This window comes from Punctularia strigosozonata, assembly GCF_000264995.1.
Source record: "Punctularia strigosozonata HHB-11173 SS5 unplaced genomic scaffold PUNSTscaffold_19, whole genome shotgun sequence".
Taxonomy (NCBI): Eukaryota; Fungi; Basidiomycota; class Agaricomycetes; order Corticiales; family Punctulariaceae; genus Punctularia; species Punctularia strigosozonata.
This window is the reverse complement of record NW_006767451.1, coordinates 31,882-54,181: the sequence shown is the minus strand read 5'-3', so window position 1 is coordinate 54,181 and position 22,300 is coordinate 31,882. Positions and strand designations below refer to the sequence as shown.

General features: G+C 57.9%; 8 protein-coding genes and 1 non-coding gene across 9 annotated transcripts; 1 reads left to right on the top strand and 8 right to left on the bottom strand.

Annotated features, from left to right (window-relative positions):
- Positions 1-157: 157 nt before the first annotated feature.
- Positions 158-230, bottom strand: PUNSTDRAFT_t97. Its single transcript has one exon. It is a non-coding gene; the product is annotated as a tRNA-Thr (tRNA).
- Positions 231-1,934: 1,704 nt separating this feature from the next.
- Positions 1,935-2,430, bottom strand: PUNSTDRAFT_122940 (uncharacterized protein). The gene has a single exon (XM_007388495.1). The coding sequence runs from the start codon at positions 2,399-2,401 to the stop codon at positions 1,991-1,993; it is 411 nt and encodes a 136-aa protein (XP_007388557.1). The 5' UTR covers positions 2,402-2,430; the 3' UTR covers positions 1,935-1,990.
- Positions 2,431-2,559: 129 nt separating this feature from the next.
- PUNSTDRAFT_55672 (carbohydrate-binding module family 13 protein) lies at positions 2,560-7,809 on the bottom strand. The gene is made up of 15 exons (XM_007388494.1): positions 7,632-7,809; positions 7,310-7,556; positions 7,229-7,243; positions 7,025-7,146; positions 6,819-6,962; positions 6,584-6,757; positions 6,375-6,508; positions 6,272-6,317; positions 4,824-6,199; positions 4,637-4,751; positions 4,484-4,565; positions 3,454-4,398; positions 3,294-3,395; positions 3,019-3,225; positions 2,560-2,809 (listed from the first exon to the last, which is right to left on the bottom strand). The coding sequence occupies exons 1-9, from the start codon at positions 7,723-7,725 to the stop codon at positions 5,949-5,951; spliced, it is 1,227 nt and encodes a 408-aa protein (XP_007388556.1). The 5' UTR covers positions 7,726-7,809; the 3' UTR covers positions 2,560-2,809; positions 3,019-3,225; positions 3,294-3,395; positions 3,454-4,398; positions 4,484-4,565; positions 4,637-4,751; positions 4,824-5,948.
- Positions 7,810-8,761: 952 nt separating this feature from the next.
- Positions 8,762-10,108, top strand: PUNSTDRAFT_138814 (uncharacterized protein; the record flags this gene model as incomplete). Its single annotated transcript, XM_007388493.1, has 1 exon — positions 8,762-10,108. One exon carries the CDS (start codon positions 8,762-8,764, stop codon positions 10,106-10,108), a length of 1,347 nt encoding a protein of 448 aa, XP_007388555.1.
- Positions 10,109-10,352: 244 nt separating this feature from the next.
- Positions 10,353-12,922, bottom strand: PUNSTDRAFT_108565 (uncharacterized protein). The gene is made up of 2 exons (XM_007388492.1): positions 12,202-12,922; positions 10,353-12,144 (listed from the first exon to the last, which is right to left on the bottom strand). Exons 1-2 carry the CDS (start codon positions 12,863-12,865, stop codon positions 10,457-10,459), a joined length of 2,352 nt encoding a protein of 783 aa, XP_007388554.1. The 5' UTR covers positions 12,866-12,922; the 3' UTR covers positions 10,353-10,456.
- A 2,419-nt stretch (positions 12,923-15,341) lies between these two features.
- Positions 15,342-16,400, bottom strand: PUNSTDRAFT_108564 (uncharacterized protein; the record flags this gene model as incomplete). Its single annotated transcript, XM_007388491.1, has 2 exons — positions 15,342-15,710; positions 15,768-16,400. 2 exons carry the CDS (start codon positions 16,398-16,400, stop codon positions 15,342-15,344), a joined length of 1,002 nt encoding a protein of 333 aa, XP_007388553.1.
- A 719-nt stretch (positions 16,401-17,119) lies between these two features.
- PUNSTDRAFT_30908 (kinase-like protein) lies at positions 17,120-17,820 on the bottom strand (the record flags this gene model as incomplete). Its single annotated transcript, XM_007388490.1, has 4 exons — positions 17,120-17,209; positions 17,264-17,467; positions 17,518-17,586; positions 17,641-17,820. Coding segments are annotated over 4 exons (543 nt in total), but the record flags the coding sequence as incomplete, so codon positions are not given.
- Positions 17,821-19,326: 1,506 nt separating this feature from the next.
- Positions 19,327-20,401, bottom strand: PUNSTDRAFT_116581 (histidinol phosphate phosphatase H; the record flags this gene model as incomplete). The annotated part of the gene is made up of 3 exons (XM_007388489.1): positions 19,327-19,578; positions 19,630-20,190; positions 20,246-20,401. 3 exons carry the CDS (start codon positions 20,399-20,401, stop codon positions 19,327-19,329), a joined length of 969 nt encoding a protein of 322 aa, XP_007388551.1.
- Positions 20,402-20,737: 336 nt separating this feature from the next.
- Positions 20,738-22,277, bottom strand: PUNSTDRAFT_93158 (isoprenoid biosynthesis-like protein). The gene is made up of 6 exons (XM_007388488.1): positions 22,180-22,277; positions 21,980-22,113; positions 21,793-21,930; positions 21,535-21,738; positions 21,390-21,478; positions 20,738-21,330 (listed from the first exon to the last, which is right to left on the bottom strand). Exons 1-6 carry the CDS (start codon positions 22,232-22,234, stop codon positions 20,814-20,816), a joined length of 1,137 nt encoding a protein of 378 aa, XP_007388550.1. The 5' UTR covers positions 22,235-22,277; the 3' UTR covers positions 20,738-20,813.
- Between the last annotated feature and the right edge of the window lie 23 nt (positions 22,278-22,300).

Sequence of the window (22,300 nt, the reverse complement as noted above, 5' to 3'; positions counted from 1 at the left end):
TATAGCCTGGTTGTCTCTTGCATGTTTTGCTGGTATAAGTAGTCATTCGTCACTGCGGATTTATGTATACCAGTAAGGTCCTTCACGAGCCCCGAGGAGCAAAAACAGCGAGCTCGACTTGCTTCAAGGAACACGGAAGAAAAAGGGGAAAAATGAATGCCTACTACCCGATTTGAACGAGTGATCTTCGCATTACAAGTGCGACGCCGTAGCCACTTAGCCAAGCAGGCAGCTGCATGCCTTTCGCCAATATGAGTATAGATCACATCCGGTTTTTCCAAGACTCAAGCCAGAAACTCACAAGTATGATGTTCCCAGCTACAGATTCGATCAGAACGGCATTATAACCAAGAATAAGAGGCAGTGAGCGAACGCTCGTTCGGGCAGGTTCGGAAGCTAGGGCGGACCGCGGGAAGGACAATCGTTGAATACTTATACGCAGTGACATGTTCGTCTCAGCATCTGCCAGCGTAAATGAAGCAATGCGTTAAGGAACACATAACACTCCCTGAAAACCGATCCAACCACGGTGAAACATCCTGCTTTTCGTGATTGCGACGGAAAAAAAAATATGGACTCAATCGCGTGACTTCAGACTTACCTACACCACTCGCTCCAAACTCGGCCGTGTTCGTAGTGCACAGCGACGGAGAATTACCGTCGCGCATGATATCAGTTATCTGTACAAACATGCATAGGTACACGCTTACGGGCAAGATGCTGTAAGGGTGCCGTCGTCGACGGATGCCAACTCGGCGTTGACGTCCCGTCTGTAAAGGGGGAGAGGAAGGAGGAAAATCGGGAGTGTTGAGATGAGAGGCCCAGCTTGGTCGACCAAGCTAAAACGAGGATGAAGGCCGGCTGTCCAAGGGCGAAGCGTGTGTGCACTCCAGCGCTGCCAAATATACTGAAAAAACGTAGCGTCCTGATACACCGGAGAAAGGATTAAACGTTACGCTGGTCAGTATGGCGTATGTCTTTTTTAGGAGACGGCGGATGAGGAGTCGGAATGGCCGGAGACGCGCGGAAGAGGCGGGGACGGTGCAACGGATGATGAATGCGATGGAATACAATGCGCGCCCGCCGGTTCACGGCCCCGGGGCGTTCCCGACCACCTGAGCTAATAGAGAGAGCGACGGGGCTGGATCCGTGGGCCGCAAAGGGCGAAGGCGCTCGTGTGGGTGTGCCTGTCCGACATCGGAAGCGACTCCGGCCGCTCTACTATGATATCGTCTACTCTGTGGCCTGGCGCGCCGATCCTCCCCGCGCGCGCGATCCGGACTTTTTATCCAAAAACCCACCGTACGCGACGCGGCGCACGGAGAATGGCTGGGCCGAATATGGCCAGCCCGTCGCACGGGGTACGTCGTACTCACTTCGTCCGGCGTCTCAACAAGCCCCCGTCTTGTGCCACGCTTTGCCTCCTCCTAGCCAATTATGACAGAAAGAACGCGATGAAAATGAGCTACGAACGAGAGCGTTCGAGATCAAGGACGCGATGACATGGCGACGTTACCGGATGGCGATCTAAGATATTCGTCTAAAGGGTTGAGGATCGTGAGGGCAGAGCAGCGGAAGGTCGCGTGGAGTGGCGACCAAGCGATACGCAGGCGTCGTGTTTTCGGTACCATATGCGAAGGGGTGCGTAGCGTGCTTGTCTTTGGCACGGAATCGATATATGGATTGCTGCGGGAGTCCATCATGTCGCGTACGCAGGGGATGGAACACAAAGGACATGCCGCTAACGGGGCGGATACGTTAGGGTTAGTGATCCTGCCTGGAGAGGGCTCAGCGTCGAATGGTAAAGACGCCCCTTCCCATCGTCTGAAAATATGGGTTTCACTATTTGCGCTCGACTTGACGTAGAGGATACAGACGCTTGGACCGGTGATGCATTAGGGCGGAGGTGGACCTGGGAAAACGAAGAGAATGGGGGTGATTGTTGAAAGGTACGTTGGATATCCGTGTGCATCCTGAACATCATGGCACACTAGCGCGAGCCTCCGCACGTTGCACATTCGTTATGTGAAGCATAGAGGAGGAAACATCGTCCACGAGTGTGGGCAGTGATGATGTCGTTCGATTTCCCCGCGCTGTTGACACGAGAGGCGAGAAAACGCGGTGGAGGTGGAGGCGAGTCCCATGTACCCGGAGAAAGGAGAGAAGCGAGCGGTATTGGATTCAGGCAGATTGTATATGTGGTCCGCTGGAGGAACAGAGCGGCAATTTCTGTCTGGACTCGCGAGGTCATTCTCGGTCGAAAAGCACGGCGAGAGCGCGTGAGTGGGACGCTATACGGATTAGGCCTCTTGTCTCGAGAAGACTGGGATGGGCTTCTCCGGGAACATAACTCTCCGTCGACTGCGCGGCGTTGTGCGGATTGTACAGCCAGCGATGACATGGACCGGCGCACGACGTCGCACTCTTGCTGCGGAAACGGCTGCGATGACTGGCAGTGCGGACGAAAAGCGTATCGCCGGGGAAGAGAAAGGCGGCCGGGCGTTGCCGAGCTCACTAAAAGCGGACCCGCTGGGACTATTCTTAGCGCGGCGGGATCTTATCTCTGACGCCTCCTGCCCTGCCAGCTGTTTCCGTGCCCACGCGAACGCGTGCTACACCCCGCCTTCGCGGTGATGCGTTCATCCTTGGAGCCATATCCGTCTTCTTATGGGTCTATCTACCCTTGGCCGTTCACGCGACAGGCGGCCGGAAACACGCTGAGCGGAGAAAGCAAGAAGGACGACGTTGGGGCTCCCATTGCCGTCGCGATGGTGCCAGTGGTGGTATACATAGCGTCGTGACGGTAACGGTACGTGTGCCAGTCATGTCTCTCGCGTCAGCGGCGGGGTGGTTCTTGTGATGCCCCGGAGAGAGCGTTATCGCGAACAGCGACTGGGAGCGAGCACACCCGAAGAGGATGTGATTGCGCTTGCCACTCGCCTTCTGCGGGTTGCGCAGATCGCTTCGTGCGAGACATATGTAGCCTACGAGAGGCTGACAAGACATATTGCGTTCTAGACCGGCGTGACTCTGCGCGAGAAGGGATGAGAAGGGGGGGACGACACCGGGGCCGAACCCTCGGGGGTTGTGCTCCCCCGGCGCGAACAGCAACGACCAACGACCCCGATATGTGCACGCTCGCTCGTCATCTGATGACGTCGCGCCCTTCTCCCTCCTTCTCAGTTGGATGTGCAGTGCCCCCCTTGCGAATATAAGCACGCGGGGGTGTGTCTCCTCTCTCTTCCTCACCGCGTCTCCTTTCCCTTACACCGTCCTTGAACTCCTTCTTTTAGCCAGTAACGACCAGTATCTACTGTCACGACACCATGTCTGCCGGCCGTCTTACCCTCGGGCTCACCCGCAACCCCCGCTGGGCGCCGAACGGGCCCATGGACGTACGTACCTCCCCTCCCCCCCTCGCCCCGCCCCTCCCGCTGACCCTTTCTCCCCCAGTACGCCCGCTCCGTCCGCAAGTGGCACATCAAGCCCACCCGTCTGACCTCCTTCTACGTCCAAGACACCGTCCTTCGCAAGAAGCGCCACTCGCATCACCACCACCCCACCTCGGGCGACGGCTCCACCGCGCCCTCCACCGGCACGGGCGACCCCACCACGGGCACGTCCAGCGGCGACGCCGAGGTGCCCGCCGACGACGTCCAGAACGACCTCGAGTACGTCGTCCCCGTCACCATCGGCACCCCCGGCGTCACCCTCAAGCTCGACTTTGACACGGGCTCGTCCGACCTCTGGGTCTGGTCCACCCTCTTCCACGGCGCCTCCACGTCCGGCCACACCATCTACGACCCGACCAAGTCGTCGACGTCGAAGAAGGTCTCGGGGTCGACCTGGCAGATCTCGTACGGGGACGGTTCGTCCGCCTCGGGCCAGGTCTACACCGACGTCGTCCGCCTCGGCGACGTCTCCATCCCCAACCAGGCCGTCGAAGCCGCCTCCAAGCTCTCCTCCGCCTTCGAGCAGGTAAATTTTTCTATTCGAAAAAAACACCCCCCGTCCCTCCGTTCCTGGCTTGAACTCCCTGATGCTGACCAACGTGTGTAGGGCGAAGGTTCGGACGGCCTGCTCGGCCTCGCCTTCCCGACCATCAACACCGTCCGCCCGAGCGCGGTCGCCACCCCGGTCGAGAACATGATCTCCGAGGGCCTCATCCCCCAGCCCGTCTTCACCGCCAAGCTCGACAAGGGCGACTCGTCGGGCTTTTACACCTTTGGGTACATCGCCGACGCGAGCGAGAGCGGCGCGCAGGGAGAGGTCACGTACGTCGACGTGGACTCGTCGAACGGCTTTTGGGAGTTTAGCTCGCCGACGCTCGAGATCGACGGGAAGAGCGTCAGCCGCGGGCGCGGGAACACGGCGATCGCGGATACCGGTACCACCCTCGTGAGTTTTTTTTTTGTCGGGGTGTTTTTGGTTTATCGGTTTGTGGTCGGTTTGGTTTTTGACGAATGATGGGGGTTTTTGTTAGATCCTCATTTCGGACGAGGCGACCGAGGCGATCTACGATTCGATCGAGGGCGCCAAGCTCGACAACACCCAGGGCGGATACGGTGCGCTTTCCACGCGTTGTTTTCATGCCGCTTGCTTGTATTGACGATTTTTTTTCCCCGGTGGTCGATAGTGTTCCCGACGGACGCCACCCTGCCGTCTACGATCTCGTTCGCGGCCGGCGACAACATGTTCTCCATCCCTGGCTCGGACCTTGTGTTCGCCGACGCGGGTAACGGCATGAGCTTGTGAGTCTCATCTTTGCGTCGCCGTTTCCCTCTTTTTTTTTTTCCCTTTGTGCTGACGCTCGTGATCCTCAGCGGCGCGATCCAGTCGCGCGGCCAGAACCCGCAGGATATTCTCGGTGACGTCTTCCTGAAGCGCGTCTACGCCGTGTTCGACCAGACCTCGGGCGCGCCCCGCCTCGGCCTCGCCCAGCGCTCGCTCGAGTAAGCACCCTCATTCTTTTGGAAGGGGGGACGTTTTCTGGATGACGCAACGGTGTTCTTGTGATACGCACCGACGAACGACGAACGTTGATACTCGGACTCTCTTTTGTTTTGGACATCCTCGAACGAACAATCGGATTGATTAATGTACGATACGACCCTCGTCTCGCCCGCGCGAAATTGTGAACAAATCGAAACACTTTGAACGATGGAATCTCCGCGATCGTGAACGACAGACCGGCGACGAGCTCGGGAGGCGGTACGGAGAAGAGCGGTGCGGGTAAAGGATCGGGATCGGGATCGGGCGCGAAGGGCGGCGCGAGGGATTTGTTGTGTGGTGGCTGCAACGTGATGTGAGCGGCGGGGGGGCGGGCGCGGTCTGACGAACGATGGCCATTTCGCTTCTACTTTATGATGTAACGACGCAGACGGACAGTGCTTTTTGGACATGATGTATGTACGCGTATACCCTTGTTCACGACGTTTGACGAGAACGTTCATCACCGGACGCGATAAACCGACGCTTGCTGTCTGTGCAAGGTAAAGTATAAGGCCATCAAGGACGAAAAGGAGATGGTGTATCGACCCAAGTTGGGGACGACTTTCCGGCTCCCTTTTTTTCTTTTTGGCGCGGTTATGAACAGAACGAATACGTGCGTCGGCGCGGTGCTTGGTGCAGGTTCAAGAACGAAGGCAGAGAAACCCGATCACAACCCCTTTTTTGCACGCGATATCATATAGATCCGTTCGTACGATACCCGAGAGAGACGATCGCGTTGCGGAGAGCGCGGTACTGCAGTTTGTTTTTTCGACCGTAAAGTTCGTCCATAGCGGAGCGCGGCCAAGTGTATTAGGATATCAAGCGTTATTGACTATGTATTAATCGGTGCCGATGAGTCCTGAAAGTCCGTGGATCGTCCATAATGAGGCGGGAAAGAGAGAACAGAGAGTCGTAACTATGATGAAATCCACCGGCACGTACGTACGACCTTGGATTCAAAGCTCCCTCGCGTACTTGACGACCGGCGCGGGCGTCGGTTCGCCGCGCTTGACGGGCGCGACGGTGATGCTGGGGAACGCGGTGCAGTCGCTCGATTTGGCGGCGGGGTGGGCGGCGGGCGTGGGCGAGGTGCCCTGGTGCCAGGTCGAGGTGCCGTACACGCCCATCGGCAGGTCGTCGTCGGCCTTGCAGGACTCGAACACGCCGGCGTCGTAGTTGGCGGGCATGTTCCAGTAGCAGCCCATTTCTGGGTGTGTGCGGAGGCGCGTGAGTTCAGGTACAAGAAAGGGGCGGAGGAAGAGAGGAGGAGGGAGCTTACCGTCGTAGATGTGTTGGCAGTTTTCGCGCGCGTTGGGGCCGACGCACTGGGCGGGAGACACGTCAGAGGCGGAATCCATGAGGGAGGCGAGGCCATTACTTACGGCACGGAAACAGAACTCGGTGTCGGAGATGAAGCTCGTCCACTCGTGGTACTGCAGGTTAGCACCAAAAGTATCGCCGTACACCAGTCCGCCGATGGGGTTACCGCGCGAGTCGGCGCCGTGAGGGTCGAGCTCTACGTATACAAAGCAGAGAAAAAAAGAGTCGTCAGCATAGGTGCGAGCTAACGATACGGACAGTGCCCGCTTACCGCCCCCAGCGTCGCCCTTCTTGACGTTGATCTTGGTAAAGTCGCCCACGCCGGTGACCTGGACATAATCCGGCGTGCGCACGAAGTGGACGCCCTTGAGCGCGCCGTTGGGGATGACGCGCGTGCCGCGGCCGGACTTGGTGCACCACGCAACCTCCTGCTGCTCCGTGTCGCCTGCGAGAGTTACGTTAGAAGGAGCAGCCGATGGGCTGTGCGGATCGGAGTGACGACGGACCGATGGTGCCGCCGGCGGTAGGCGGAGCCCAGAGGCAGAAGTCGTCGGCGTCGTTGATCCACGCCGTTTGGCATTTACTGGATTGGGAGGAGCCGGTGCCGCACGCGTTCACGCCGGTTTGGCCGCTCTCGGACGTGGTCGGGACTAATACCATGAAGTATGAGGTGAGCGAGAGTGAGTACGGGAGAGGAGACAGGAATGCGTGCGTTTGCTGGCCATGTATCCGACGTCCCAGATCTGGTTGGGGTTATTGCCGCTGCAGGTCCAAAGCTGGACCTGGTTGCCGTTGGAGAGGCTGCCGCCGGTCAGATCTAGGCATTTGCCGTGGCTAGGCAGCAAAGAAAAAGAAAAAGAAAAAAAGTCAGCTCCCGCGTTCAGTCAAACTCCATACAGACATCTCGTTTGCTCACTTGGTCCAGGCCAAACTAAAAAGTGACTGGGTGAGCCCAAGGATGGCAATGACAAGGAGAGCATTAAGACAGAAAACTCACTGATTATCGCCGTAGGCCGTGTACCAGAACTGTTGGTTCGGGTTGCTCGCGTCGCAGTCCCAGATCTGGAGCTTGACCCCGTCGACGTTCTTCCCGTCGGTGACGTCGAGGCACTTGTTCCCGAAGATCTTGACCTGCCCGTCCTCGAACGTCCAGAGCTGGTTCGAGTTTCCCGTGCAGGCCTGGACGACGACGGGTTCGCCGTTGGCGTTGTTGACTTTGAGGCATTTGGCAGCCGAGTTGCCGGCTGACGAAAAAAAAGAAAGAAAAAAAAAAGACGTTCAGCGCGAGATTACAGTGGAAATGCAAATTGTATGCGCACGTTGGAGGAGGAGTTGGCCCGTGTATGCGGGGGTCTGTGCGGCGACGAACAGCGCGCCGGAGACTATGGCAAGGAGCGCCGATTTGACGAACATTTTTGTATAGGGAAAGGGTCGGTGCGGAAGGAAAGGCAAAGGAGCGACGTCGAGCAGGCGGGCGGCTCTTAAGGCAGAAAAGAGAGGGGGCGGGGAGGAACGGACGATGGCGGGCAATGAAGACCGTCGGGGAGGTCATCGTCCCTCTGTCCAGGTCGCGCTCGAGGGTCACCGGATCGCAACTGACGGATCTGGTTTGGGCTTGGCGTGCCCTTCCCCGCCTGGATTGTCCGCACGTGGTGCATCCCGCCCCATCGGGACCGGCGGGAATTGCCTCTTCGGGCATGGCCTCATCTTGTCCCAAATTCCTTCGCTCGTCATCGCACTTGACATGGAACCACACCGAAAAACACAGCCAGTGGGTCTCGTATCTGCAAAAAAGGAGCTGGTGTGGCGTCGATATTAGCACACCGAAGACGATGCTCACCCGTCCGCTAAAAGATGAGGCGTTGACAACGGCATCCGGGACTGGCTCGTTGCAAAATCTCCAACTGATCACGGACACGGAGGCATACTCTACCTGTGAAAGCACACTAGTATCCTGCTTCGACGTTCCCGGGGAGCTGCCACGACCCTTCCGTCTTTCTTGTAGCTTCGTCTCCCGGTACTTATCTCAGCTGATCCGTCCGTTGAAGCCCGGCGTATAGGCGCGCGGAGTCACGAAATTCGCGGACAAGATCAGTTACAACTCCGTTTCCAGTCGAGTAAGTAATCGATGTACGGACTCATGACTTCGTAGGCCTCGTCCTGTACAGTTCTTTGGTTTTTCCATTGTCCTCCCGATTAGGATACGATGCACATTCACGACGCTCTCGTTTTCTTTGCTGTCCGTCTGCATCTTCAACCGTTACAACGTATCGCCACTTGGAATCCCATCGCAGGTGCCGTTGCAGAATGGGTATAGCGTGAGCGGTTCGCGGCAGGCACCCTCTTCAGCTTCATACTGACGCGTCTGCGACCAAGACACTCTTCAGGGAAGATCGTCTCGAGGAAATCGAAAGGTCGCGGCACCGATCGCGCGACCGCCCCGTCTCCGATGCACTCCTTGCCCACCGAACTGCTCTTGCTGATTGCAGCAGCCGTCATCGACGATGCGGGTCCGGGATTTGCCACGTGGACTCTCAAAACGTTGTCGTCGGTTTGCCGCGAGTGGCGGGAAACGTTGCTGTCTACGCCGCAGCTTTGGTCTAGGGTCTCCATCTGCGTTTTCGGCTATGGGCGGATTGCACACACCGAGCCTATCCTCCCCGTTATACTGTCGCGTTCTTATCCCCACCCGTTGGATCTGACGATCACGGAAGGTTTAAGAGATGTCGCAGCTCTTCGTGCCAAAGGAGAGACGATTGCGTTTAACGGACAACTCTCAGAGATACGAGGTCGTCAGATCCATCACTTGCATCTGCGCTTCGAGAAGACCGAAGGGAAGCTGCGTCATCAATACATATGGGATTGGTTCGGACAAGATGCTTTTCAAGACATGACATCGCTCCATCTCGAAGGAGGACTGCACGGCATTCACCAGGACTCGAGATTTCAGATCACTGTTGACAATATCACCGTCCACTCACCTGCCCTGGAGGATCTCCGCCTGTTCGGCGTTTTCTTGACGCAGTTCGCTTCGTGCCCGTTCTTGAACCTGGTCGCGCTCGACCTCCATTGGTCTCCCCATCATTACGACGGTCGGTGCTGGCTAAGATTGGGGCAGCTACAGAAACTGGAGGAGCTGTGTCTCCGATTCCCAGACGGGGAAATCCCGCTACCGCGGACAGACGGGCTTGAACCGGTCTCGTACCCGGACATGACGTTGGCTCGGCTCCGCGAGCTCACCATCGAATGCGCCAAGTTACCATCGAGCCAGTTGGCCGCGTCGTATTTCCGGTCCTTGGACCTCCCTTCGCTGCAAAGTCTTCACCTCTTCTGTCCCGAAAAGAGCCACGCGCATTGGAAGGAAGTCGTGTTGCGGCCGGGGCGCACCTACCCGCACGTCAAGAGCTTGCGCATTTACTCTGATGCTCCCCGAGACGAGTACGGTCCCCGCTTTCCGGCGCTGGACGAGATCATCGTGCCTCCGCTCATCCGATGGACGCGCGAGGAGGGCCATTTCGGCGTCGACGTAAGTTGGGCGCTCGGCCCTTCCTGGCCCAGGCGGCGGATCATCGATTTGCGAGAGCACACAGAGCGCCAACCCGTGGTCCTCGCGTCCGTGAAGGGGCAGGTATCGAGCATCGGTCGTAGTCACGCAGAGCCGAAGCTAGTCATCCTCGTCCATCCGTCCGCCAAAGCTTGGTGCGAAGACAAAGGTATATGGGACTGGCTCATCGAGAACACGGATGTGATCACAGACCGAGGAGGCGTACACCGCGTGAGGACATTCTTCGCGTAGGTACTTAGCGCCTTCCCACAACGAACGGAGGAATGTCAAAGCGGTGTGGCCGAACATCAGCGCACCGGAAGGGTTTCTGTGGACAAATCGGCGCTGTGAAACTTGAATTCTGAACCTGCAATGCAAAGGAGTTGATCGCGTCGCGGTTTTGTTTGTGAATGGAAATAGGACCGGCTGAAACGATCCTTCGAGGAATGAAACGTCAAAATTCACATTAGATTCTTGATACTACGTTCAAATACGTGAGATACATCATGAACAACGATAAGCGAGATAACGAGACAGCGAGAAAGCGCCACAAAGCGATCGTCCACACACCCTCCGTTCCATGTCCGCAAATTATATATTTCAAGAGGGCCGTTGGTTCCGCGCTTGAAGTAGCGTCTTCACCTCGCCTACGCAGTCCTGCAGCCGTGCCTGCACCTCCCGCGCGTTATCCAACAGCGGCTTGATATTCTCCGGCGTCATTGCCAGCGCGAACCCGACGTTGTCCGCCGAATGCGCCGACGGCGGGGGCACGGACCGCACCGAGCCAGAATGAGACGGCAAGCTTGGAACAGGCTCGGTCCCTGGCCGGGCCTTGCTCTTGGGTTTGCGAGGCGTGAGCCCACGTCGCTCCCGATCGTGCTCGTCCCGTTCGTCGACGTTGGACAGCCGCGTCGTTCGCGCCTGACCTTGCGAATGATGCGACGACTGCGATTCGTCCCAGATGCTCGATCTCGACGCGCTCGCCATCGCCGAGACGGGCGTTGTCGATGCCGAGCGGCCGGATTTGGCTGCACCCTCTGAGCTGACGTCCGTCCTCGATCCGGATCCGGTTGGAACAAGGATTGGCGGCCTCCGGGGCCGTTTCCCGTGTGACATCATCTTAACCGTGCCCGTGCCGTCTCCGCTCATATGCAACGCCTCGGCTGCGGTGTCCATGTCGCTCGCCGAGTCCATCCGATCCCAGTCCTCCTCCTCTGACGACGTGCTGGCCTGCGCAGAGTGGCTGCTGGCGCTCCGCGTGCTCGCCATATTGTCAGAGCTACCCCCGCCCGCGTTCGACTTGCTGCGTTGTCCGAGCCGGAAGATAGATGCGAGCGAGGGGCGACGCGGAGAGGACTTGTGGTTGGAAAGCGAAACTTGAGTGCCATATGGCGAGCGCAAACTGTTGGAATGGACGGTGTCCGGACCTGAGCTTGTCTTCGCCCGACGCCGCCCTGGTAGCTGCGCATGATCACGTATGTGCTCTGGCGAAGGCAGCGGAAGGGTCGGTTGTTGATGCTGATGCTCTACGACTCCCTTTCGGAGGGACTTGAGCATGTCCCTGAACCCACGCATACCCAAGCGGTGGCTGCGCTGCTTCCTCAACGGCGACGGCACAGACACCGAATTTCCCTCCTCCGACGGCAGAGTGATTGTGCTGTTCATGGCGTCTCCCCACCTCCACGCCCGATTGACGACGGGCTCCTCCATAACGGGGGTCGACGAGATCGGCGGGCTCAAGGAGGAGCCTTCTGAGCTTTGGAGCATGTCGCGAAGAAGGAGCAGCTGTCGCTGACTAAGGTCATGTCGCCCAGTAGATGCCCGCCATGAAGGAGGAGGAACAATAGCAGCCGGCGGGCCATTGAACGTTGGAGTAGGTGGCTTCGATCCTCGGTCATCGCCCGCGAGAGTGATCGCTCTCTCCCTCCCCTTCTTCTGCCCATCCGTTGCTGCCTGCCCCTGAGCATGTGCGTGCATATCAGCAGGGGCGGAAACGCTAGAAGGTGGAGCCGCAGCCGGGGCAGGCGGACCGCCGCCAAGCTCGATAAGTAGCTCGGCGCATTCCCAAGCGATGCGATACTTGGAGTCGATCGTGCCGAATGCGTTCGCGAGCTCCTTGTGCGTCTGTTCTGGCGCCGTCGGAGGGTTGGCATTCGAACGTGCGCGACGGCGCCCGATACGGAAGCCAGTTGTAGGAGAGGTAGCGCGGGACGGCGATTCGGGAGTCTCCAGTATGGCTTGGACTTCGCGCACAAGGGCACGATAGGCGTCCTGAAGACTCTTAAGGGCTATTGGAGAGAATATTGAACACAGCGGTAATTGGGATCATAGGCAGCTTGACCGACCTTCGACGCTAGCCGCAAACTCCCTCACCATCCCCAAGTCGCGCCTGAGACCTACTTGCGCCTGACTGATCCTTGCCGGGATCTTGAGGTCGCCCAACGAGTTCCGCCTCGGGACGTTAGACGCCGTCCCCGTGATGGCAGAAACCGGGGTCGAGCGCCCAAGAGATGCGTAATGCGTTGGCGAGCCGGGCGCTTTGATAATGGACATCGGCGACTTTGCACGCTGCGTCGTGTTGTGGATCGGATCGGTGCCAAAAGCTTCGAAAGACACGGAAGGAGCAGGTTCGGAAGAGGATGCGGTAAGGCGACTTCGCTCGCTGTTCCGATCTGGGGGTGAAGGAGGCTGAAGCTCGATGGGTGGCAAGAGCTGCTCTTTCTGTTCCGGCGTCTTGAGCTGGGAGGCAGGCATCATCGGTATCTGGCCAACGCGCTCCCTGGGGTCAGTAAGGGATACGCGCGCATTCCGGTCCTCCGGAGCGTCTCGATGAGTCGAGATGCTCTTCGACGACTTGTGCCGGCCCACGAGGCTGATCCTCCTCACCCGGTTCAAAAACTTGCCCTCCTTCCTGCCCGACGCCAGCGCCTCCTCGTCGTGCGAATACTCGCTCCCACTCACGAGCGCCGACTTGCTCGACGCGCTCCGCTTCTTCTGTTTGCGGCCCATCGCTTCGTCCGCGTCTTTGCGGGGCGTTGACGTGTACGACGCATGACGCGGGATCGGCGTGCTCCGCCCTTTACTCGGCTGTCTCGGGAGCAGCGAGGGGCTGGGCGGGATCGGCGGCAGGACGTACGGGAGTGCATGGCTGTCGCTCGTACCTTCCATGCTCGCCCGCGTGCTTGCCCTAGAGCTCGCCCTGCTCTCCCTTCCCTCTCCAGTGCCAACCACACTCCTCCCTTTCGAATGCCTCCTCAGATATCCATAGCTCTCCCTCCCCTTCCCGCCCTCCCTCTCCTTTTCCGCCGCCTTCCCTTTCCCCTTCATCGGCGACCCCAGGCCGCCCAGCAGATGCCGCATGCGGTCCAGACTGGTCTCCCGCCTCAGCGCTCCCGGGGCGTCCGCGCCCGAAGACCCGCCGCTGGCGCTGCGGCTGCTACCACCCGCGCCGAGCGCGTGCGTCCGGGTTGCCGGTGGCGGAGACGCGGGCCCAGCCCCGCCACCAGCGCGAAAAAACCAGCCGCGGCCGTGCGCGCCCGGCGGGGAGCCCGCGACAGAGCTCGGTGGGCGCGGGGTCGCCTCCATACCTCCGTCGCCCTCGTCGTCTTCGTCGGTTCGGTACGCGCGCGAGAGCGGCCGGTGAGGCGACGTCAGCTCAGAGGGCGTCGTGCTCGCGCGCTTCTTGCGGGTGCCCCATTTCTTGACGGATCCGATGCGGGACAGGATAGGCGTCTTCGACGCGGGCGTCGCGGTGATATCGATCGCGCCTGGCGCAGGGCTCGTGGCGCGTTCGCGCTCCGGCGTGGAGGGTGCAACGGCCGAATGCGCGTGCGGTGGGTCCTCGGACGCGTCAGACGGGGAGAGATTGCCGTTACTTGGCCCTGGACCTGGGCGCGTTTTCTTGCGCAAGACGGCAGGTTCGGGCACTTCCATCATCTCGAAGATGTCTGGCCCCGGATTCTGCGGACGACTCTTCTTACGTAAACGACGGCGTTCACGCTCGTATCGCGGCTGGGCAGGCGGCACGAAGGGGGAGGACGACTCGGACGTAGTGCGCCTGAGGTTCAGATGCGCTTCAGATCCGTATTGGGCCGAGTCGCGGCCGGTCGTAGACGAGAGCGGGATGGAGAAGACAGAGGTGGAGGGGGAGCGCGGGAAGGTGGGCTGGTCAGAGGAGCCAGAGAGGATGGAGGCTTCAATGCCGTGTGTGGCAGGGTCGGATGTGTGCGCGGTGAAGGAGATGGGGAGTGGCGGTACAGGTGGCGGCGGGGAGGAGCGTGCCACCATGTTACGGCGCGAGCGAGCAGTGACGGTCCTGTCCTCCTCCTTGTCGGCAAAACCTAATTCAAGGTCGTCATCTGACGAACCCCATGACGCGTTCAGACGCGGACGCTGGGCTTTGCCGATGGGCGAATCGCGGAAGGAGTCGTCCCAGTTCTCGATGGGCGGCGAGGTGGTTCGGGCATTGGGAGAGGTGGTAGATTTCGCAACCCTAGAAGTTGATGGAGTTCCAGGATTTTGTCGACGGGATTTGGTCCCTTGAGGCGGGGAATCCGGATTGTCCTCGAAATCGTCGTCCCAGTTCTCGGTAGGCGTAGAGGCGGCGCGGCCGGATGAACCTGATGGCGTGATATGTCCTGGATGTTCGGCCCAGTCGTTCAGCTGCGATTGTCTGGATAGGTTCGTGCGCCGAGACGAAGGAGACGGACGGGCCGGCGAGGGAGGATTCGAAGATGACGCGGAATGAGGAGGTGGCCGTAAGGCGGGGCTAGTGACGACGGTGCGGGTACGCGAAGGAGTGTGAGGTTGTGCTCTGTGGTGATCTTGCTGTTGAAATACGAAGTCGTCGTCCCAATTTTCTTCTGGTGCTACGTGTGACGCGTATGAGCACTACGATGCATGGCAAGCAAGAGCTTTGCGACTGACCGGTCATACGAGCTGCGTTACTGGCTTTCATATGATGGTGTATTCGTGTCGATTGCGTATATAGTTCGTGCTTGTACAGATATTTATTCGGCCTGTGATTCGCAAACGCCTTGTCAAGTCCTGTAGCGTGAACTAGCAAACGCCTGAACACGAGTCACGCACGTGGTGGCGCTCGATGGCTCATCTGATCCTGGTGCTCGCAGTACTGGGCGACGTGGTGAATGCCGTGAGCGTTGTCGTCGCGATGGTCGTTCGTCGTCGCCGTCGTCGCGCAGAACAAGGGCGTAGCGTCGGCTAGCTTGTGGCGCACGATACAAGGGCGCGACGGGCACGTGAGCGGCGGGCAGCGACCACGGGATTTGCCGCCGTCGCCCCCGGGCCCTCTTCGTCGGACACACTTAAGCTTGTTCTCTGACACTCCCGATGCTGCAACTTCCAGGTGGATTGCAGCACGATGATACTGATACAGACCAGAGACGTTACTCAGTTGACGCAAACGAACTAGGACTATACACGCTGCTGAATTACAACATATTTATACTCCCCCGATACATCGCACTCAAGCACTCAACAACACCTGCGCAGAAGTGATCGAAAACTCCCTCCTAGCTTTCCTCGTGCTCTTCGCGCTCGGCACGAGCACTGCTCTCTTCGCAACCCGCGCCGTGCGCGTCACCTCCGCCTTCAGGTTCTCCTTTCCCGTTACAATGATTCGCGACGAGGCCGCAGAGCGCGTGCTCCCGACGATGGGGGCGACGGATGATTCGACGAAGAGTGGCGTGCTCGGGACGACGGGCATCTGCCAGTCAATCACGTCCCAGTACCCGTCCTCATCGTCGCCTCCCTGGATTCTCGGAGTAAGGGGCAAAGTCAGCGACGCATCGCCGTTACGTTGGCCTTCCACGGTCACTTTCCCTATGTACCATGACTGGAAGGAGGAAGTCAATCATTTCCGTCTATACTCCAATGTTGTGTAAAAACTGACCGGAAGCCATCCACGCTCGCCAGATACTAGCTTGACCGCATACGACCAGTGACCGTATCGCTTATATATCAGCACAGCCGTATCCCTCGCCACCTCCAACTCATGCGCCTCGCGTTTCTTATAGTCCTCTAGTATCACCCCGGGCAAGCACTTCGATTCGATCCTCATCGGCAGTATCGGGTCATTCGTCAAGCCCGTCCTCGCAAGAGAGGACGACGACCGGCCCGAGCGCCCAGGAGATCGCCGCTCTCGCGCCTCCGCGACCGCTGTCGCTACTGGCACGCTCAGCGTCAAAAAGCAGCCCGCTGGCACCCAGCCCTGCTTTGCATCGCCCCCGTCGAAGATGCCCTTCCCGGTGGCATCTCGCTGCGCGATCCACCACGACGACGATTGTGGAAACACGACGAACGCGCCGCCGACTGCAACGTCGAGCTCGCCTTCGTTCTCCGCCGTGTTTGGAAAGATGGCGATTGCGTACGAGATCGCGACGCCCAGCCTACGATTCGCGATAGAATCGACTGGGGAGAGTCGCGTTGATGGGTCGCGCGACGGAGACTCGGCTTGAGGCGACTCGACAATCGTGTCGGCGAAGCACGGTGGCGAACTATTCGTGCTGAAGCTGTCGCCGAGCATGGGTGTGCTCGGCTCGGCAGACAGATCTCCTCCCACATTGAATCCAACCAATGAGGACACGGGAACCTGTGGGATCCATCAAACTTACGCCTAGAGGAGGAGAAGGCTCAAGTTACCCCAATATCTTGTGGAGTCAAGGGCATCAAGTCGTACTGAGCATCTTCATTGCCCGACTTCTTCCGGGACGCGATGGTGATCGGGGAATCGATGTCCTTCATGTGCCTGAGCATGAAGACCGGATCTTCACCACGCGCTTTCAGGTCGTAAAAGAGCATCAAAGGTTTGTCGTTCAGATTGAGGCAACGTTCGACGCGTTTCCCTGACATGACACGTTGGTAACGATGAAAGTTCAATCATAGGGAGAACGGCATACCCGTAGGGCCGTAGACAATGAACATCGCCCAATTGCGCCACGAGTCCGTAATCTTGTACTTGCGCAGAGCAGCTGGAAGGACAGACCACAAGGTATCTTGGACCCCAAGTTTCGACCGCGGCGCCTTCCGTGAGCGATTGGAGCTGGCCATGGACACCATCGACTTCGACCGACGCGATAACGTGCGGATGCTCTGGGATTCCTCGGCTTCGACGACCATATCAGATAGGCGGGCCACTATGACCTCCGTAGACGGCCGTTCGCTCGGGTCGGCCTTCCAGCACTCACAAAGGAGGGTCCAGAGCTTGGTCCGAAGCCGGACGCCTCGGAAACACTCACTCATCCTTGGCCGTTTAGGTTGCTCCCCTTTGAGTACCATCAGCGCGACATTGACTGGTGGCCTGATGTCCGCGAAAGGTGGCTTCCCTGTGAACAGCTAGAGGAAGTCTGTTTTGGCCCCTGATCATGAAAATACGAGACGTGGAATCACCTCTAGGCCAAGGCATGCCAAAGAATAGACGTCGCTCGCAGTCGTGCGATGGAACCCCTCCTTTGGCTGCAGCAGTTCGGGTGAAAGCCAGTTGGGCGCGCCGTGCCCTTTAGTGGTATGCGCGGTCGCTGTATTGCTGGATATCTTGGCTAGGCCAAAATCTGCCAGCATAGCATGACCCTGATCGTCTACCAGCACATTCACCTGTGAAGAGATGAAAATGTGATCAATGAAGAGAAGGTATCAAGACTCACCCCGCGAACATCACCATGGATAACATGCTCGCTGTGGAGATAGGCGAGTCCTTCCGCAATCTCGGCGAGCTACATCTGTGTCAATATACGGATATAATGAAACTGACGACATCGTTAGCTCACCAGCCGTACTACGTCAACGTACCCTGGCCGAGCCGCGCGTATATAATCAAGAACGTTGCCGTTCCTCATCCATGGCGACATCATGCACAGATGCGGGCTGAAAGAGGTGTTATCTATGCCGAGGAACGGCAGAACATTCTTATGTCTGAGACGCTGCCATAGTATGGCCTCATGACAAAACTCCTACGCCGAGTTAGCAGCGGAACGTTCAGGTGCGATGGATGTTTACCGACAGGAGTGAATCTTTCCGGGTTTTCGTCTCCAGCGAACACGCGCAGTCTTTTGAGTGCAACGAGCCGACCTTCGAACGAGGCTCTGAAGATATCTCCAAAAGCGCCGCCTTTGAATGGCTCCCGATCGCAGAGGGTCACTTCGGTCTTGAACAACGATGTCGGTAAGCATTGGCTAGAGAAGACGAGTTTCTCGATGATACGGGCGACGCGTCGCCTCGGAGGATGAGCCAATGAGGCATGTTGTCCCGATCCGTTTACTTCCAGCAAATACTGAGTCAAGCCATCATGTAATCAGACAACCTGGCACATCAAATTGGCAATGCACGTACGCTGTGAAGGTCGTTGATCAAGGACTGATTGTGAGGGCGGTCCACAGCTATGCCATCTTCTAGGGCCTGATACTGAGGGGGAGACACGCCCGATACGTCGCAAATACGAAGAATCTGATCTGCGAGATCTAACGGAAGACATGTGAGCAATATGAGGCACTGATGAGGGTCAGCGACGCACCCCAAGTGAGGAGTACGGGTGAAGCGGGATCATCTTGCATCACGGTCTTGTCAGCCCCGCCGACGTGAACGAAAGACATCACAGAGGCTACCACCAGGGTACCAACCTAGCGGCAGAAGGGAACGAAAAGGCCTGCAAGCGCGGCTGAGGAACGAAAGGTGCTGATAGCCTGTACATATCCTCCAGATGAGCGCCGGCGCCTAGATGGCACCCACGTATCTTTGCTGTGGATTGCCTAGCCCTGATTGCGTTCCTAGGCCAACGGGATACACGGGTACGTGACGTTTCCGGGTTCGACGGCGCAGTCGCACAGCTTGGGTTTTGCTTTGCGAGAGATACAGTATGCAGAACTGTTGTTGAAACCGTCCGAGTGCAAGACAGATCCCACAGCCGCGGTGAGTGTTGACTCCCTTAATTGCCTTGAATCCGAACGGTCAGGTTATCCACTCGTAATAGTGCCTGGTATTGACCGTCACTATGGCTCGCTGCTATGGATTGCGAGAGGCGTCGCAGGCTGTCAAAGCTATATGCGGTGAGATCGATCCGGAGGTGGTTCTTGGATCTCAAGCGTACGCACTCACGGTAGTTAAGCTACAGTAGCATCGGCGGTACGGACGTCGTCAGGCAACATAGTGACCTACCTTCCGTTCGAAATCAGAATCGTTACTTAACCAGTTAACCCCATATACTACCTGCTAGCGCCAGCAGCGCTTTAGGATTCTCGCTTACTGTAAGCACGATGCTCTGTTTAGGAGTACTAAGTGATCAAGTTACTGCATACGACGAGCATGAGTACCGCTGCCAGCGGAGCAAGGTAGCGCGCAGATCCACTCTTGCACTACCCGTCATACAGAACCTTTCCCTCAATCGACGAGACGCACGAAACCGACTGCATCGCGGATGATCGCCAAGTACTGCATCGTGTACGAATATGACGTACACCTTACGCCGTCACTGTGACTGGTCGGTTCAAGGCCCACGACGGCCATGATTGCCAATCCGTCACCTGCATGGCATGAACGGAAGACCGTGGCTGCACATCGCCTTCGGAGGATATAGCGGGCTGGAGCGCCCAGAGCTCGGTGACGCCGGCGCGCGCAAGGTAAGCCGGTATACGATGGTAATTCAACCCCACCGCGTGTGGGCCATGCGAGTCGTCCGACAGGCAAAATCGACCGCCATGTCTCAAAATGACCTGTGCAAGCATCAGTGGTATGATAGAGACGCATCCAAGTGATGTGCATGCCTCAACAACGTCCGTGCCCGGATACGCGTCTTCCCACCCTTTTCTGAACGCCGCAGCGTTGACCTCAAAGAGGGCCCCATATCCGATTGCAAGCGCGATGTTGGCCTCCATCTGGGCATAGGCGTCCGGAAAGTCAGATATGCGAACGTCCGGCGTGTAAAGGCGGCACAGATCGAAATGGCCCACAACGGCCGGTTTGAAGCGCTCCAACAGCGTATGTTGCGATTTGAAGTACTCGAGCAGATACCTCGCTAGTCGCTCATGATTAGATGTAACCTCAGCAGACGTGAACGAATCCAAGCAGCGTTCGTATGTGGCGAAGTCGAAGTCGATAGGGATCTCGTTAACGTGGTGGACGGATCCGACAATGTAGTCTATTTGACCGGCGTGCCTTTCAAGTAGCGCATCCAGTTGCTCGAGGTCGATCGGGGATATCGATTCAGTTTCAAGACCGACGAGTAGAGTGATTTGCGACGCATACTGCGCTTTGAGACGCCAAGCTTCGTGCAGGAACGAACGGAATCGTTCTTCTAGGTCATCTATCGATATCCAGAGGTCGCGCTGAAGAGGCATAGCATTTAGTCTACTGCAGCTGAGACCATGTAAATCATCGCACCTCCTCAGGGTAAAGGTCGACGTCCCTGTAACGCGGGACATGCTCAGTTAGGCCGTACACCACGAAGCCCTGAGCAATGGCTTCTCGAACGACGTCTTCCAGGTTGCCCTTCGCATGAGCACAGAACTGGCCGGAATGACTATGGTGACTGTGCATGCTGCTTCAGGTCGCGGTGCTTGGAATCAGAGATGAGAGCTGGGGTGCGAGCTAATCTAGACCAAGTGATGTGCGTTGGCGATGAAAAGATTTTCGTAGTCGTGTGTTGGAACGAATTATGAATGTGAACAGCCGTCAAAGGGTTTCAGTTGGAGCCCAAGAACCGAGAGGGTAGTAGGCAACCATATTACCGGTCGGTGAAACGAAGAACGCTAGGGGCCAGCCGCGAAATCAGTTATCGCGGGCACATGTCTACGCCACAATTCTGCGTGTACGCTGTATACAACCACCACCTCCTCCTCTTTGGGTGTATATACACATTCAATGCATCTCAACAAAGCATCTCTATTCAGCACGATGATACGACTATACAATGGTCTTTTGATTAGCAGTTGATATCCCAACCCTTCGATCACTTCGTCCTCTTGTAGATCTTCGACAAGAAGCTAGTGAACACCTCCCTCTTCAGCTCCCCATCCTTCGCGTCCGCGGGGATGGTCTCAATCAGTCCGTTGATCCTCTCGTAAGCGGTCTGCTCGTACTCCTCGTACCGCCTCCGAATTTCGACCTGCTCGAACACCTCCTTCACCTTCGCCTCCTTCGCCGCGTCCTTCCGGCCATAGTTCTCGTCCAACACCCTCCGCTGCTCTAGGGTCGCGACCGCGAGCGCGGTATTAATGCACCACGAGCACTTGTTATCGAGGATGTCGGTCCCGATCTTGCCGATTTGCTCCGGGGTGCCCCCGAAGTCGAGGAAGTCGTCCTGGACCTGGAAGTACTCGCCGAGCGGGATAAGGATCTCGTGCGCAAGCTTGTAAGGGTCCGAGGGAGAGTTTGGGGATGGGGGGATGCCGCAGACGTGCATGGCGAGGGCGACGGGGAGGTAGAAGGAATAGAAGGCGGTTTTGTAGATGACGATGAGTTGATGCCTGCGATGATCGTAGTTAAAACGGTACGCCGCACGGTTATAAACAGGAAGCACACGTACTTCTTTAGCGAGAACTTGTCGAGGTCGACGTGGTCCTCAGGAGCGGTGATGAGGTCGATCAGCTGGCCCATTTCCGTCTTGTAGGTGACCTGTAACGTGCTGTGAGAATGTTCTAGGGATTTGACGGGGCATAAAAGCCACTGACGTCGTGGAAGAGGTCAAGCAGTTCAACGTAGTACGAGTCTTGCCGGAAATACTTCTTGAGGAGGTGGTAGATAGCGCCCTCGAGCATGAACGCGTCGTTAATCGAGATCAGGCCGACGTTCTCTACGCGGTACCAGCATGGTTGACCGCGACGGGTGACCGAGGAGTCCATCAGGTCATCAGAGACGAGGAAGAAAGCTTGAAGCTAGCGTCGGGTGAATCCTTGACCAAGCTCAGAGGTGAAAGTTGGAGCGCTTACCAGCTCGATGCACCACCCCAAGATCGCCGACTTCAAGTATTCCTCGTCGGTGAGCGCGCGACCCTTGATGATCTCCACCGAGTCGACGACGGACATGCCGCGGTTGAGCTTGCCGCCGGGAACATTGTAGTCCAAGTTCTATAGACCATCAGTTCCGGAAGCGTTTCCGAGTTCTGCTGGGCTATACCCTGGAGTACCACTCGATGGCGTCCTTCGGCATGCCCTCGCCCGCAAAGTGGTCCAGAAGGTCCTTGCGCAGGACCTGGTACACGCCCTCGAACTTGGCCCTAGCTTGCTTCTTCTTCTCGGCGGACGACATTCCTGTATCGCATTCATACCCCGAAGTCAGCGTTGCAGCGATCGTATCAGAGGCAAATAGGCGCGAACCGTTCGTGGTGGAGGCTTGCAACGCGATCTCGGTCGGGTTCGTGGGCGCTGGCATCGGCGAGATCAGGGTGAGAAACGGGTTGTAACGAAGGGGAAGATGGGGGGGGGGGGGGGGGGGGGC

Coding starts and splice junctions, on each gene's coding strand:
- PUNSTDRAFT_55672 (XM_007388494.1), bottom strand. CDS start 7,725: ATGTTCGTCAAATCGGCGCTCCTTGCCATAGTCTCCGGCGCGCTGTTC. Junction 6,758..6,818: donor TACCGCCGGCGGCACCATCG/GTCCGTCGTCAC, acceptor TAACTCTCGCAG/GCGACACGGAGCAGCAGGAG. Junction 6,200..6,271: donor CTGCCAACACATCTACGACG/GTAAGCTCCCTC, acceptor GCACACACCCAG/AAATGGGCTGCTACTGGAAC.
- PUNSTDRAFT_108565 (XM_007388492.1), bottom strand. CDS start 12,865: ATGGGCCGCAAACAGAAGAAGCGGAGCGCGTCGAGCAAGTCGGCGCTC. Junction 12,145..12,201: donor GTTTGCGGCTAGCGTCGAAG/GTCGGTCAAGCT, acceptor TCTCTCCAATAG/CCCTTAAGAGTCTTCAGGAC.
- PUNSTDRAFT_122940 (XM_007388495.1), bottom strand. CDS start 2,401: ATGTCATCGCTGGCTGTACAATCCGCACAACGCCGCGCAGTCGACGGA.
- PUNSTDRAFT_93158 (XM_007388488.1), bottom strand. CDS start 22,234: ATGCCAGCGCCCACGAACCCGACCGAGATCGCGTTGCAAGCCTCCACC. Junction 21,931..21,979: donor CCATCGAGTGGTACTCCAGG/GTATAGCCCAGC, acceptor GATGGTCTATAG/AACTTGGACTACAATGTTCC. Junction 21,331..21,389: donor GACAAGTTCTCGCTAAAGAA/GTACGTGTGCTT, acceptor CGATCATCGCAG/GCATCAACTCATCGTCATCT.